Source organism: Canis aureus, chromosome 6 (assembly GCF_053574225.1).
Source record: "Canis aureus isolate CA01 chromosome 6, VMU_Caureus_v.1.0, whole genome shotgun sequence".
Taxonomy (NCBI): Eukaryota; Metazoa; Chordata; class Mammalia; order Carnivora; family Canidae; genus Canis; species Canis aureus.
The window spans coordinates 40,744,106-40,760,476 of NC_135616.1; the positions used below are offsets into that span (position 1 = coordinate 40,744,106).

Genomic DNA, 16,371 nt, shown 5'->3' on the forward strand with positions numbered 1-16,371 from the left:
ATGACCGACTCTCATCTAGTTATAAAATGAACACACGTCAAAGATTTCATTTAACTCATTAATTAAATAAGGCAACTGAGCAGATGCTGCATCTGGTTCAAAGGGAAAGTCCTAGAAACACAAGTTTATGTGAAATGAAGACATGTTTTTTTAAGAATTTACTTATTCATTCATGAGAGACACAGAGAGAGGCAGAGACACAGGCAGAGGGAGAAGCAGGCCCCATGCAGGGAGCCTGATGCAGGACTTGTCTGTGGGACCCCAGGATCACGCCCTGGGCTGAAGGCAGATGGTCAACTGCTGAGCCACCCAGGCGTCCTGAAATGAAGACTATCTAAATGAATGTGCAGATGGCCTCAACTGACCTCCCCCACTTGGGGAAACCCCTCCACGGGTCAGGATGAGTTTGGGTCTCTACAGTGTACTGTCTGGCTATCCACAGCAGCTCAAACAGTGAAAGGCTACTACCCAGCAAGCTGGGAAGAAGGGCTCTAATCCAGGATTCTCAGCATTGCTGATATTTTGGGTCAGATCACTTGCTGTGGAAGCTGTCTCAGGCAGTAAGAAGTTTAGGAGCATCCCTGCTACCCAGGAGAGGGCAGTGGCCCCCATCTACAGTCCTGACAATGAAAATTGTCTTCCAGACAAGCCCAGTGTCCCCTCGGGCCAGGTGCAGGGGGCAAATTCACCCCGTTTCCCCCTGAAGGGGGGGGTGCACTATCAGTGGGTGGGACCCCGCCTGGGTGCTGGAGTGGGGAAGCTCCCCCCCAACACTCTGCCCCTGTCACTCAGGCCTCCCTCCAAGGTGAGTTTCAGGTAACCAGCAAGACCCTTCTGGTCATCTCCACCTCCAACCTGGGGCTCCTGACGCCAAGAGCACGGGTCGCGCTGCACCTACTGACCCGGCCAGGCGCCCCACAACCCACCCCTGCAAAATCTGGGACATACTTAACGCCGAGAAAACATTGGTGCTACCCTGAAATTCAAATGGAACGGCGAGGATGTATTTTTGATTGCCAGCCGGCAGTGACCTGCAGCGTGTGACGAGGGCAGGCCCCGAGGCCCGGAACCCTGCGTCCCCCCAGCTCTCCGAGGCCCGCGGCCGGCAGCTGCAGGAGGGCACAGCGGGGCACGGGAGCGCGGGGCCCCCTGTGCTGGGGTTGCCGCGGGCCTTAAACGAGAGACCGGCTGCGGAGCCGTGGCCACAGCGCTGGACTCAAAGCGGGGGCCTAGGTGGTGGCGGCGGATCGAGGTCAGGGACCTCCCTGCCCCGGGGGCCGCCGAGGGGACCTGGCCGCTCCTCCCCGCCCCGCGGCCCCAGGCCCCGCCCCCAGCCGGAGGCCCCGCCCCCAGCCGGAGGCCCCGCCCCCCGAGGCCCCGCCCCCGCCGGGAGGGGGCACCGCCTGCAGCGCCGCCGACCGCAGTCCCGCCGCCGCTCGCCCGACCAGGCCGCGCCCCTGCCGCCCGGGCCCCGCTCGCCGCGCCCCGCAGCGCCCCCGAGCCATGGCCGGCATCGCGGCCAAGCTGGTGAGGGACCGAGAGGCAGCCGAGGGGCTGGGCTCGCACGAACGGGCCATCAAGTACCTCAACCAGGACTACGAGGCGCTGCGGGACGAGTGCCTGGAGGCCGGGGCGCTCTTCCAGGACCCCTCCTTCCCGGCCATCCCCTCCTCCCTGGGCTTCAAGGAGCTGGGGCCCTACTCCAGCAAGACCCAGGGCATCGAGTGGAAGCGGCCCACGGTAGGGGGAGGTGCGGGGGGCCCGGGGGGCGGGGCGGGCGGGCGAGCCGGGAGGGGGCTGCGGGGAACGGGGTGGGGGCGGGGGGGTGAGGGGGCGCGGGGAACGGGGCGGGCGTGGGCGGGGGTGCTGGGAACCGGGTGGGGGCGCGGGGTGCGGGGCCGGGCCCCTGGCGGGCGGAGCACACCCAGGTCGCGGAGGGCCCCGGGAGCGCGCTCCTCCCCGTTAGCCGGTCCGCAGCGCAGGCCCGGCCCCTCCCTGCCCCCGCGCTTCCCGGGGCGGCCCGGCGCGCCCTGCCCTCCGGGGCCGGGGCCCATAGCAGGCCCGCCAGGGGAGCCGCCCTCCACCCCACGCGGGGGACCCGGGGGAAGCTGCTTGGACTCCGGGGGGGACATGGTAGGGAGGAGGGTCCGCGGGGAAAGGAGGGGGAGGCAGTGTCTGACCAGGAAAAGTCAGGCTGCAACTCGGCTTGCGTCTGCCTCAGGGAGGAGGGAAATCCGCATTCTGGGCCTTTTGTGAGGAAGGATCTCTCCTGCGGTCGTGGTTACATTGACCCAATCAGAGTTTCTGGTTTATTTTTCCACTTGGGAGTCGGCCAGACGTCCGCTTACTTGCCCTGATGATTAACAAGGACAGGGGTGATGCAGCACTGAGGCAGATGCTCCTCCTCACTGCGCTGGGCCACAGTCCTCCCTGGGGAGCCTCGGGGGCCCCCTCCAAGCTCCCTTGCCCTGTCCACCCCCACACCGGGCCGGGACAGGCCTTGGACACCTTACTCCCTCTTCCTGTTGTGAACCACTGCTGGCTCCCCCTGACACTTCACCGGCTTCCCCCACCAAACCTGGACAAGGCTTCCTGGGAACCCAGCCTCTCGATTCCTGACCTGAGAGTAGGATTGCTGCCCCTCGTCCATGCCTCTGGACCGCCTGGGCCACCTGTTCCCCTACATCCAGCCTGTAGGCAGCAGGCGCAGTAGAAATGCCCTCGGCGGGGTCCCCAGCACTTGAGTTCATTCCTTGCTAACCTACTGAGTGGCCCTGCCTCCGCTTTTTAGCCTTTCTACTTCCATTTCTTCATCTAAAAGGAGAGGTGTTGCTAAATATTTTCCTCATTTATTATTCTTTATCTTTTACGATTCCTCACAGAGCCCTGCTATCTTTCCTCAAGTGTTTTTGCAGCTTATAGACATAGTTAGGTATTATCTGTCCTTCTCCCTGAACTGCTGGGCCCTATGTATCCGTCACCAGTGTGTCCCCAGAGGCCAGTTCCACCTCGTCCAGCAGTGTGTACTGAGCGTCTGTTATATGCCAGGCGCTGTCTTCAGTGTTGGGCTCATCGGTGAACAGAACAACAGTGATTCTCCGTGGAACAACGGAATGAATGACAGCAGGTCGTAGTGCACCTAAGGGAAGTTGTGGTTGTGAAGGTAACAGATGAGAGAGCGTATTCACCTGACATGAGCACAGCGCCTCACAGCTTAGAGTGAATTTGCACACTCTCTCCCTTGTTCTTTCATTTACTAAATAAGCACTTACTGAACACTTACTATGTGCCAGGCATGGTGTGTCTCGTTTTTGCCTCCTTAGACTTTAGGGCTGGTGACGGGAGGCAGGTCATCCAACAGTTGGAAATACCAGGAGGGTTTCCACCCCTGCTTAGGGGGAGATGCTGTGAGCTGTACAAGTGTCAGGGGGACGCGGGGAGGCTGTTACATTTCCACTCCACTGTGGAGGAATGGAGGTTCCCGGAAGCTAAATGTTTGCTCACACAGGTGTCCAGGGAGGAGCCAGAACTCTGTCCAGCCTGTCGGTGTACAGAGCCCCCGGCTCACGGCTGCCCTCGGCCTCCGTCCTACCCTCCCGGACACTGCTGTGCTTGGGGTCCAGGAAGGGAAACACAATGTCCCCAGATTTGGACACAAGACTTTCATGGATCCACCATGGGAAGGTGGTGCCGAGTCAAACTGCTCTATGCTGTGGACTCCACAGTGAGGGACCCAAAGGGACGAGTATCATCTCTTTCAGAAGACTGTCTAAAAAGAGACAGGGAGTGGTGGATAGGGCTGTGGGGTTTGAGAGGCTGTGGGGTGTGTCATGAGTTGAGTCAACAGGGAGGAAGGGGTGAAAGCCGGGCAGACAGGAGGAGTTGGTGAAACAGGGTCCTGAGGAGGGAGAGCAAGGGGTGGGCAATCTGGGCTGGCTCCTCCCCAGAGAGGTGTTTCCTGATCTCACTGCTGCTGCTGCTGCTGACTGGCCCTGGGACTGAGAAGGGACCGGAGTCCCTGGAAGGCGCAGTCTCACTCTGGCAGGGGTGCAGGGAGAGGGCAGGGGCAGCAGAGGCAGGCAGGGGTGGCAGGGGCGGGCCATGTGAGTCCTAGTGTCCCCTGAGAGCCCAGACCTCTGTGGTGACTCACTTGTTCAGCCTCAACCCTGCGTCTCCTGCCTCTGGGTTCAGGGACTAGTATCCCCTTGTTTGTCAGTGACTATGGTAACAGGTGATTTCCGTGGAGTGCTTACCAAAGCCACCTCCACGGTCGTCTCACTGAACCTCCAGAACACCCTGTGGTTGGTACACTTGTCACACCATCCCCATACTACAGTTGAGAAACCAAGGCCAAGAGAGGTGGAGGGACTTGCCCGGGGCTAAAACCTGTTCAAGTGGCAGAGCCAGGGCTCAGACCCCATTGCCAGAACCCAGAGCCCAGGTGCTCACCCTCTTCACTGAACCCATCACATCCCTGTTTACTGGATGTGTGCAGGCTTGTGTGCAGGCCTCAGAGGGCCAGTCTGGGCTTTGCCTTCTTTGAAGAGGCTGCCCAAGGTGCGGGAAGGTTTCTGAACCAGTGGAAAATCCTGCTGGGGGATGAGCCTGGCACAAGGAGGAACGGCAGCATGTTCTTGGGTTCTCGGCACCAAGCCCAGTGGGTCCGTCAAAACGCTGCATGGGTGGTTGGCTGGCAGGCTCAGTTGCTCAGCAGAAACACATTCTCATTGTCCCATTATCCCCAAAACAGAGCAACCTGAGCAGGGAAGGGACAGTGCGAAGCCTGAAAGGAATGTGCTCTGCTGTAGATTGAGGTGCAGGGCCAGGGCCGGGGCCCAGGGCTGGGGTCTAGGCCAGAGGCAGGCCCCACCCGGGAAGGGCTTTTGCTTGCCCGAGAGGGGAACACCGCGGGGTGTGGGGTGGAGCACCTGCGAACTGAGGTCACCAGAGCTGATGAAAACCCAGATTTATGCCTGGCTTCCTCTGTGGCTTCAAAATCAGGAAATAGAGAGAGAGGGTGGTGGAAGGGGCCAGAATTGTTCACTGTTGGCCGCCAGCAGGCTGCTTGTGACACCCTTAGGGTTTTGTTACTCATCAGTTGGAGGCAGTGCAGGAGCAGAAAGAGTACGCGCTCTAGGCCAGTGAGCGCGAATCCCAGCGCCGACGTCTGTGACTTAGGGTCAGCTCCCCATGGACACATTGTTTCACATCTTCTATCCCTTGGCCTATTTCTTCTCCCATAAAATGGAGACAGTACCCATCTGTGTTCCTGGGAGGGTTCCATGACATAAAGCACCACGCGCAGCCTGGCTCTGCAGCAGGTTCCCAAGCACAGATGCTGCCAGTATCCTGGCCCGGTGGACCGATTCAGAAGGCATACCTCACTCACCAGCACCTCTAGATGGTGCAGAGTCCAAGTGTTCTGGGGCTCAGAATCCCAGAGATGACCAACGGCTGGGCTGTGAAGGAGGGCTTCCTGGAGGAGGTGGCAATGAGTCTTGAACTATGGTAGGAGGTGAGAGATCAGGGTGGGAAAGGAATCCCACGAAGACAAAACAGCTGATGTGCAGGACTGGAGAGGGGCTGAGGGGGCGGCCCCAGGGGGCGGCCCCAGGGGTGAAAGGATCACACACCAGGTGGTGGATCACACACCTCTGTGGCTTCAGATAGCAGTGAAATGATGTAGGCTGCAAGCAGTGCGGGGCGTTGGGGCTCCACGGAGCAAGGTGCAAGCAGGACCCCATGGCAGCCTGTAACTGCACTGCCTTCCCCAGGGGGCAGGGGCAGGGAGAAGGCATCTGGTGTACCTCCTGGGAGCTGAGGTATCCTAACCACACAAGCCCGCGCCTGGTGGTTGACAGTGGGTTTCATTCCCAGGAGATCTGCGATGATCCGCAGTTCATTGTTGGAGGCGCTACCCGCACGGACATCTGCCAGGGAGCCCTGGGTAAGTGACAGCACCTGAAATGGGCTTGCCTTCCTCCCTCCCAGGCAGCCTGATGATTTCCAATTCCAGAAGCTTCCTGGGATTTCTGCTCCCCTGAGGGCCCCCTTTCCCCCCACCCCCCTGAGCTGGTGGTGGAGGGTGGAGGGGCTTCTGGATTCCGGCCACCCCTTGCTCTAGGAAGCTCCTGGGGGCAGAGTTGGGAGCAGCCTGTGATAGTCTGTGGGCTGAGGGCCAGGGCAGAGGAACTCCCCAGGCCAGTGACGGCACTGACACCTCTGTTCTCTGGGGCTCCGGGGCCCAGGGATGGTGACTCAGTGGGAGGGAAGAGGAAAGTCTCTGCGCCCGCTGCTAAGCGGAAGTCAGAGCACCAGGTTGTCAGTGTTTGCAAGACAAGCTCACCATGGTATCACAACAGCAGGGAGCAGTGCTTCTCATCGCAAAGGTGCTTGTGATGTTCATTTAAACAAGACGTATGAGGGAGGCTGAACCGTGGGCATCTGCAGCCAAGACCCTATCTCCTCCTGGACACAGTGCCGCTGAGACTGGACCTGCAGGGTTTCTGGCTTTACTGTGAAATCTCCCAGGGCTTCTGTGAAGTCTTAGCAGTGGGCCTGGAACCCTTAAGTACGACGCTCGTAGAACCCACTTGAGATAAATATGAGCCTGTGGCCCCTGGAGTAAATCATCTGCTCCCATAAACCAGAGATGTGTGTCCTGCCATCAGCTTCACTTTGTTCCCCAGACTAGTCCACCAGTAACAAAATCGATCACCTGGAATCGGACTTCCTTTCCTGGCTTTGCACAGGTTCCGATACTCAGAATAATAACAGCTAATATTTATTGAGCAAATACTGTGTGCCAGACACTATGATGGCGACATCTCTATGGTGCTGTGATGATTCTTATTTAATCGATGAGGACACTGAGGTCCTGGAACAGCAGTGGAAATGAGTCTGGCATACCGGTGCGGACAGCGTGACTCCAGGGCTGGGCTGCTTGTAGAAGGGGGGCCTGGGGAGTCCCTGAGCGATGTCGGGGGCAGCTGTGTGAATCAGTAGGCTGGGCATTCTGGGAGCCCACAGGAAATACCTCTCTGAGAGCAGGACCAGCTGGCCTGAGCCCAGCCTGCGTGTGCAGATGCCTGAGATGCACATTCTTACCTGCAGAGAATCCCCCCACCCACCCCTGTTTCCTTCCTGCTCCTCCACAGACAATAGAAGCCCAAGGGTAATGGGAGTTAACAGGCCTGGAAGTTGACAGAAGCCTTAGCCAACCCAGGGGGCCTGGGGGAGACAAAGAGGTAGCAGCTGTCACACTTGGCTCACCCTCCATGCCTGGCCCGCTTGGCTACAGGTGTGCCCTCCCCCACTTGGCTACAGGTGCGCCCCCACAGCAAAGCACACTAGAGTGGGGACAGGCAGGAGGACCAGTGGGAAAAGCACCTGCTCTCTCCACCACTCACTAGCCAATGTGTATGGGGGTGGGGGGCTTGGGCAGGTTACCCAAGCTCCCTGAGACTCCATCTCCTCCTCCATAAATGCAAATAGCAGCACTACGGTCGACCCTGGAGCAGCGTGGGGGTTAGGGGTGCTGAAGCCCCACACAGTCGGAAATCTGCATGTAACTCAACTCCTCCCCAACTTAGCTACTAATAAGTGTTGTAACTAATTTTTATTTGTTTTTTAAAGACTTATTTATTTGAGAGAGAGAGAGCACGAGCTGGGGGAGCAGGAGGCAGAAGGAGAGAGAGAGAAGCAGATTCCCCACTGATTAGGAAGTCTGACACGGGGCTCAATCCCACAACCCTGAGATCATGACCTGAGCTGAAACCAAGAATCAGATGCTTAAGCGACTGAGCCACCCAGGTGCCCCTGTAAGTGACTTTTAGATTATTTATATTATAATTTTTTAGAATCATTTTTATAGTGGATGGCTTTGAAAATTGTAACAGGCTTTATTTTATAGTAGAGTGTTAGACTTACAGAAGAAGTGAGGACAGTAAGAGAATCCCATACACCCCACAGCCAGATCCACCATCTCACTCGGCTCTGGCGACAGTGCCGAGCACCTGTTACAGCTCATGAACCAGCACTGACACAGCACCGTCCAGATCTCCTAGCTGGTACTACTGTCCTGTCTCTGCTCCCGAGTCCCATTCAGGGACCACGCTGTGTTTAGTTGTCTTGTCTGTGTGGGCTCCTCTGGGCTGTGGCAGCTGCTGAGTCTCCTTGCTTTTTATGGTTCTTGTAGGATGTTCCTCTGTTGGAATTTGCAGGTGCCTATAGAAAAAAAAATAGTGCTTGTACTTAAAAAAAAAAAAAAAAAAACAATGAAAACAGGTCTGAAAGTTAAGTGCCCACTTGTTTGGTGGAGAAAGTAAATAGATCCTCTTCTGTACTGCAGTCACTTCTTGGCCAGCCCCATCCTCCCCGCCCGCCATGGTCTCTCCAACAGATACGTGGCCGTCATGACTCATTTCCTCCTAGCCTTCCTTCCATCTATAAATACTCCTTCGCCGCTCTCCTCCCGCTCCCTTCCACTGCCTCTGAGAGCTCACAGAAGCCTGGAACCCTGCTGCTTTCCCCAGGTCCCTGTCCTGCCCTGGCTGCCCCAGCCTTGGCCGGCACACAGGCCTGACCTCCTGTCCCCAGAGAGCAGAAGCAGCAGGAATCTTCCCCCTAAAGACCACCCCCGTTGTTGCATATATTTGTATTTGAGGCCCAGGAATGCTAAGAGGGGTTTATGGGGCTCCCCCCCTCCCCTCTCCATGGCCTCTGGTTCACGCTGTGACTTGTCCAGGGGCTCCCTGAGCCCAGAGCCAGGCCACACTCCTCTGGCCTCTTGTCTGACATGGGAGTTGGATCAGATTTTCCTAAGGCCCCACTGCTTCTGACATTTTGTGACTCTGAAGTATGCTACCCGCTGCTGGCAGCCCCCCACCCCCTGAGGGGCTCCGCTCATGTTTGTCCCTGCTCTGTGTTGGGGGAGCCTTGCTCAGATCAGCCCTCAGGAGTGTCAGCCACAGGGGGACCTGGCCAGCTGCTGGCGAGGGGCCCCAGGAGGAGGGTGGTCCACACGCGTCGGGGGCCTGGCCAGCAGGCGTGCACTAACGGAGAAGGAAGTGGTGTCCTCACTCCCACGTGGTGGCACAGGCCACGTGTGGAGTGGTACAACCAAGGAACCGAATTTCTAATGTAAATATAAATGTGAGGAGCTCTGTGTGCCTTGTGGCTACAGCAGGGGCGGCACCTCAGACCCTGGCGCATGGGAGTCCAGCCTCCCTGCAGTCTCCGGAGCGGGGGGGACGGTCCTCACAGGCCTGCGTGTGTCCAGTAGAGCCAGCCTGGGCCCACCTGTAAACAGCAGGGGCCAGAGTGAGGATGTACGTGGGTGTCCATCCTGGCTCTTGGCTTTGGGCTCCCTCCTGGAGCCTCCGTTGTCTCATCCACGAACTGGGGTGAGAGGGGCACCTGCTGCCGGGCTGAGGCTGAAGGTGAACGCACCTGAGAACAGCTATTAATAGCTGCACATTGCCAGCTCTGGTCCCGTGAGCAGGTCAGGGGACAGGGGTAGCAGGTGTGGTGCCCGTTGTTGGTACCGGCCAGGTCGGGCTCTGGGCCTTGCCCTCAGCAGCCCCCGGAGGTGTGGGAGGGACAGGAGACAGGAGCTGGAGGGGCACCGTGCGGACTCCTGCGCCTGCCCTCCCCCGAGAGGCTCTTGCAACATGCCCTCAGCCAGAGCTCCCTCACCCCCCTGTACACAGGAAACAGAGGTGATCCCTCTCCCGTGGCTGGGGAACTGTGTGACTTGGTTTCTCTGTCCATCTGGGGTCTGGATCAGCATGAAGAGCCCATTCCTCTTGGGCCACCTTGTAATAGGGGTCTCCTGCCCCCGGCTGCCTCCCACGGGGAGACTTTCGTCCACAGTTCAACACTACGAATGCCACCAGCAAGTCAGGAGATTGGTGCTCTCCTCCTGGGGGTGCATGAAGGCAGCAGGAGGTCGGGGGCGAAAGGCCATGGGTAGGACTGAGCCACAGCCCGTGGAGCCAGGGAACCAGCATTGGGGTTGGGGGGCTTCCTGCTGGTCTGGGACCCGTTGGGGCTTCTGTCCCTTCCTTCAGGCTGCCTAAGCCTGTCCCCTGTGCTGGAGACCTGTAAACACCAGTGTGTCAGGAAGGGTCAGGTGTGGCCGAAAGCAGCCTCAGCATCTTGGTCTGTTTAGTGTTGATGTAGCGTCGCCAGGAAGGACAAGGAACAAGGCACTGACGTAGTGAGACCGGGGCCAGCGGGACAGGACCCAGGACAGGGCTTTCCACCAGCATTCCTGGCCTCTGCCCACTGTTGCACCAGCCCCCACCCAAACTTGACAGTCAGAAATGTCTCCAGACGTCACCAAGATCTCCTGGGGTGGGGGAGTCAGTGGTGGAAAGCCATCATATGCTGGAGTGTGCAGGGGGAGGGTGGGGAGGACAGTGGTGGGTATTAAAGGGGGGTAAATGAGGCAGGCTCATGGAGGCAGGCAGGTGGAGGAACCAGTGGCGTGCAGTCAGGGCACATTGCTGGGATGTTTGAACTTGTGGGAGGGGTTCCCGCCCTTCCCCCCGGGCACTGCTGCAGCAGAAGAGGGGCTGTCCCTGCTTCTCAGAGGGTGCTCCTCTGCAGGGCTGGTTGTCCCATCAGCCTCCTGGCACAGGTGTGTGGACCGCATCCCGGGCCCTGGGGTGCCCTGGGCACAGCAGACTGACTGGGCACCCTCCCAACAGGGCAGGCCGCTACAGCCAGCAGGTGCATCTTACTGCCTAGATCTCAGGCAAGCTGATTCCATGAGGGGTGCTGTCTTGCTCTACCTGTGTCTAGCATCATAACCACTCCAAAATCAGCAGCTCAAAACAGGATTTTCCTGTTCACTTCCACAGGTTTGAAGGATGACCAGGGTCAGCCCGGTGACCCAGAGATCCTCCTGCACTTACAGCCTCTAGGCTGGGGCTGGGGTCGCATGTTTGGCACCTGGGCTGGAGGCTGGGTCAGCTGGGGCTCCAGGGTCCCTGTGCCCCTTAAGTGGCCTCATCTGCAGAGGCCTCCAGTTAGCAGATCTTCTGGGTGCACGTCCTAGACACCCTAGGAAGCTGCCTCTCCTTTTGAGATGGAGCTTCAGAGATCACGCAGTATCCCTTCTGCCAAACCTTCTCCATTGAGACCCCCCGAGGCCGGCCCAGGTCCTAGGAGAGCATGTGAAACCAGAAATGCTGTGGCTTCCATTTCTGGAAGATGCCACAGGTCCTCCTTTAAATAATGGCCTTGTCCTTTGCCTGTGGTGACCCAAGGCAGCTCAGACACCTGCCCATCATGGTTGGGGGGCTGTGTTCCCAGGGACCCCCCAGCATGCAGGACAGAGGGGCATTCAGCTGGCTGGGCTCCCTGGCTGCAGTGTGGGGACATTGGAGGCAGACAGCAAGGGGTGAAGAGGAGCCCCCAAAGCTGGGACTGAGCCCCAAGGGTGACAGAGGTGGAAGGCAGGTGTCCAGACAGGGGACACAGAGTCACAGTGGTCCTCTAGAAAGTGGTGGCATTTTGTCTGAGCCATGTCCTCCATGAAGAGGTCGCGTGGCCCACACCATATGCCCCACTGTGACATGGGCCCTGCCCTCCTGAATCTTCCCTGCTGGGACCCGCCGGGCAGCCACGCTCTCCTGAGCTGCACCACCAGGGGTCATGGGTTGGAGACAGGCTCCTGGACTTCCCACCTCACTTTCCTGTTGGCAAAGGGACACTGTGGTGGGAGGAAGCACACGACTGTTCCTGTGCTCTCCTCTTGGAAATACTCCATGGCCACGAATACTAGTAAACAGCCTGTCCAGCTTCCTGCAGGGCCCCGGGTGACCTCAGCCCACCCCCACCCAAGGTTGACCTCCAGGACGCAGACAGAGGCCCAGGGTACACAGCCCTGGAAATTTACTGACATGGCTCTGTATGAATCTACCTTTTCAGAAGAGGCTCTGCACCTCTAAAGAGCCATTCATAAGGCCACCGGGCATGCTGTGTGTGTGTGTGTGTGTCGGGGGGGGGGGGGGGTTGCTGTGTGCCCCGGGTGTTCAGGCCGAGGCCAGGAGGAGGGTGAGCCCCGCTGGAGACACTTCACGTTTGTCCGGCTAGGTCCCGGAGGCTGGTCCAGAGGGCAAGGTGGTGCCTGATGGCCCCAGAAGGCTACCTGTTCCTCCTTTTCCCAAGCAGGGGAGGGGGGGTCCAGGTCTGGACATGGACGGGCTTCCCTGGGGCCCATGAGCGCCAGGGACCTCGTGATCCCAGTGGGCACCGGCGGGCACAGGGAGGCTGAGAGGATGTCGCTCAGCAGGGGTTGAACAAAGGAATAAACTAATACGTGACCTCTCCCTGCCTTAGACACAAAATACATAGGTGTAACTTCTGTGCAAACACGCGCCTCAGGACACACAGGGAGCAAGTGGTCATCCACCTGCTGAGTTGGGGCAAGGTGCTAGTGCAGCTCCCTCCCCTCTGCGGGCACCCCCACCACCACCACCCAGACGCTTTGTCAGCTGTCCTCCTGTCTGGGACACACACCTCAGCCTGAGCATTCACCGTCCTGGGTCCTAACCCTAACTGCTCCCCCTAGGAAAATGCATATGTTCACATTTGTGCAGAATTTGCAGTTTGGGGTTCGCCACCTCTGAAGCCCATGTTGGCTTTGATCCGATCCTAACAGCATTCGGACTATCTCCTTTCACAGCTGAGAGGGCATGGCGTCAGAGAAGTTAAGAAATGTATCCAGGTTTACACATCACAATCAGGATGGGGATTCAGATCCGGGTCCTCTTGGCACACGTCCTGTGCTCATATGCACCACCTCCGGTTGGGCCTGCTAGGTTTGCCCTGTGCCTGAAGCTGGGGACGGCTAGCTCCACCCCCGTGAGCCTGCTTCGTCAGCCCCAGCCTTACTTGGGACCCCTGTGCACCCAGGCTGACCAGCGCCCTGCTCAGAACACCTGGGGAAGGGGGGGACCTCTGTGCCAACCCAAGTGAAAGAGAGGGCGAGTCTGTCTTGGCCCTGGACACCCCCCACCCCGCCCCGGGCGATTTCTATACTGCTAGCTTCCTAGCTGCCCCCACCCGGCCTCAGACACTTAGAACCTCTCCAGAATTCCCAGTCCAAGTCTGGTCTCCATGTAGGATGGGGACTCTGTCTTTTGCTATGGGAATTAAGTCAAGGTGCAGTGTGGGGTTTTGGGTGGGGGATGCAAGCTCCTGTACGCAGCTCCTGTTTGACCAAGCACACGGCTGTTGGGGCACCAGGTGGGCTTTTAGGATAGGAAGCAGGGCAGAAAATTACCCCCCACACACGCCTGGCTTCTCTGGCCTATACCAGTTGAATGTCTTCCAGCACAGAACAGAAGAACCAGGAGTCCAGCTGGGTGTGTGGGGGGAGCCCAGACGTGGGAACAGCCAGTCTGGAGCCTATGGTCAGACCTGCAGTGGGTGTTTCAGAAACCTCTGGGCAGGGCCTCATCTCCTGTGATGACGAGCATGGCTGGCAGCTCTGACCCTTGTCCCTGCCCATGTCTGGGTTGCTGGGCGAACTGAGGCAGGCAGCAGGTGCACAGGGCATCCGAGCTTTAGACGAAGACGGCAGAAATGTGCTGGCGTTGATGCACGCCTCACCTCAGTGACCCTCCCCGGGTGCATACAATAAGGCCATGTCTTGTAAAGAAAAACCATGGTTCTGGGCAGCCCCGGTGGCTCAGCGGTTTAGCGCCACCTGCGGCCCAGGGCGTGATCCTGGAGACCCAGGATCGAGTCCCACGTTGGGCTCCCTGCATGGAGCCTGCTTCTCCCTCTGTGTCTCTGCCTCTGTCTCTCTGTGTCTCTCATGAATAAAGAAATAAAATCTTAAAAAAAAAGAAAGAAAGAAAGAAAGAAAGAAAAACCATGGTTCTAAAGAGAAAATGATATGAAAATCTAGAGAGAAAAAAGACACAGATGCTATCACAGGACCTCAGCTGCCGGAGGAGGTCTCTGCATTTAGGGCAGATGCCGGACGGCCGGGAAGGAACTTTACCCAATCCCAGGGAAGATCTGGCTCTGCGCAGTCCAGCGCCGGGAGACCCTGGGCAGCCAGGCCGGCAGCAGATGCACCCTTCCTGACCCCAGAAGGACTCCAGGGCCGAGTCCACGGAAACCGTGCCCCTCTCCCCCAAAGTCACCACATCATTGTTGGGAAGCTCTGAGAAATCGCCACTCTTGACCTGCTTCGCTCTGCATCTCCCATGGAAATGCACGTTTCTGTAGAAAATGTTTCTCAGGGGATAGCCGTTAGTTTCTAGCACACATATTGGGGGTCACGGGAGTCCATCAGAACAGCTGATGAGCTGTTCTTATTGACGACAGACCCATTCTGACAGGGACTTTACGTAAAATAGTAATATTCACTCAGAATAGCTGCTATTACGCTGTTGTCCTCACTCTAAGGGGGGACATAGCCGAGCAGTCCGTTGAGGACAGTAAGCTAGGGTTGATGGTAGGAGAAGCACAGTCGAAGGACACATAAAACAAGCCTCCAAGAGCAGCTTCAGTTGATGAAGACAGGAGTCGCAGGATGGGCCAGTGCAATGCTCCCCCATATTTGCTCCCATTTCTCTGGTTTTCTCCTTTTTTGGCACATCCGACATCCTGTAATGTGCCAGGCTGTCTTACTGAGCACCTAGTCCCAGGCAGCGGAGAACGTCTTTGATTCTTCTGTGGCCGCGGAGAGTCTCGTCCTAGAGGTGGCCCCTAATTTGTTCCCCTAGTTACCTGCGGACGACATGTAGCTGTTTCTGGTACGACCAAGGTTCAGGAAATAACCATCTCACCTACCTGCTGCTCACCTGCCTGCTGCTCACAGGAGTGTGTCTGTAGGGCCAACTCCTGACCCGGAACCACGGGGGCACATGCTCTATGTTTCCCCTCCGTGCTTGCGGATGGGTGTGAGAGTGAGTCTCCCACAGCTGCCTGGGGGTCCCACATCTTGTTCTTTGCCATCCAAAAGGTAGAAATGGTGCTCTGTGGGTCCACTTCATGTTTCTTTCATGATGAGTGAGGGTGAGTACCTTTTCATGCCTGGGGTTTATTTATTTAGTTATTTTAAATACTCTCTACCCCTCAATGTGGGGCTCGAACTCACAACCCTGAGATCAAGAGTCCTGTGCTCTTCTGACAGAGCCAGCCAGGCACCCCTCAGTATGTTTGAGATGTTGGTTTTTCCCTTTTCCATGAATGTTTTATATCTTTGTCCATTTTACTATGGAGCTCTCTTTATTTACTAGAAACGTTTACATGTAATGTCTGGGATCTGAGTAACATATTTTTCCTCGTTATTTTTTCCTTTGATTTTTTTTTATCATGTTTTTTTTTATCATGTAGATTTTTTTTTTTTGCTTTAGCATAGTTAAGTTATCATTTAAAAGGTTTATGGCTTCCAGGTTACAATGTGATAGCCTGTCTCCACTCAGATTATATTGGAATTCCCCCGTTGTCTTTTCCAGAATGCCTATGGATTTATAAAAATACTGTATGTATAATGTTATCATAATGTAAACATACTAAAATGCAGATAAGATATATGGTATAAATACATAGGCAATAAACATGTAAATAAAACAAATGGCTAGATTTTCCATATTTATGTGGGAATATGTAAATAATATCTTAAGCATATACTTAAGATATATAATGTTAAACGCCTAAACATGAATGTTATTCCATTTAGAATTTATCCCTGTGACAGGATGAGCTAGAACTTGATTTTTTTCTAGGTGGCCACTTAATTGTTCCAATTCCACATGTGAATAATGAGTGACTGCACTAAATTCCTGTGTGTGGAATGATTTCTGAACTTTCTGTTCAATGCCATGTATCTGTATTCTCATGCACAAGTTTTGCACTCTTTTAATTATTGTGGCTTTATGCCTGTTTTAATACCTGTTAGAGCTAGACTCTCTTCCTTCTAGACTTTTTTCTGTGTTTGATGTTTAATTTTTCCTTAAAAACTTTAGAACAGCTAAGTTCCCAATGTTAAATATCCTCTCACTATTTTTGTTGGAATTGCATTGCGTTTATAGACTAACTTAAGAGGAAATGGCATTTTTACGATGATGACTTTCTAGCCAGGAATCTGGGCCACATTTTAAATGGGGTAAATGATTATCTGAGCCTCTCCAGGCAGGATGGCGCCCTCTGAGTTAGTTTGGGGTGAATGGCTGATGAGAGACAGATGGCAGTTGGTGAAGTCTTGAACACCTCTGGCCATACACGCTGTGTGTTGGAAGCCTTCTGAGATCCAGTGAGGTAGCATAACCAGCTCCCTGGCAGGAGAGGCCCTGATTTAGGAGGTGGAGTCGGTGTTAGAATTCTAGAACTGGGTGTGAGTGG

The 16,371-nt window shown here is 56.3% G+C and overlaps 1 protein-coding gene across 2 annotated transcripts in view; it reads left to right on the forward strand.

Moving 5' to 3' along the window:
• The first annotated feature begins 1,423 nt into the window (after positions 1 to 1,423).
• Positions 1,424 to 16,371, forward strand: part of CAPN2 (calpain 2) — a 38,090-nt gene continuing 23,142 nt past the window's right edge. The window contains exons 1-2 of one of the 2 annotated variants that reach the window (XM_077901247.1): positions 1,424 to 1,740; positions 5,878 to 5,947. In XM_077901247.1, coding sequence (XP_077757373.1) covers positions 1,504 to 1,740; positions 5,878 to 5,947 — 307 coding nt within the window. In that variant the 5' untranslated portion in view covers positions 1,424 to 1,503. The remainder of the gene's footprint in view (positions 1,741 to 5,877; positions 5,948 to 16,371) is intronic. The other variant, XM_077901248.1, reaches the window with a different exon arrangement.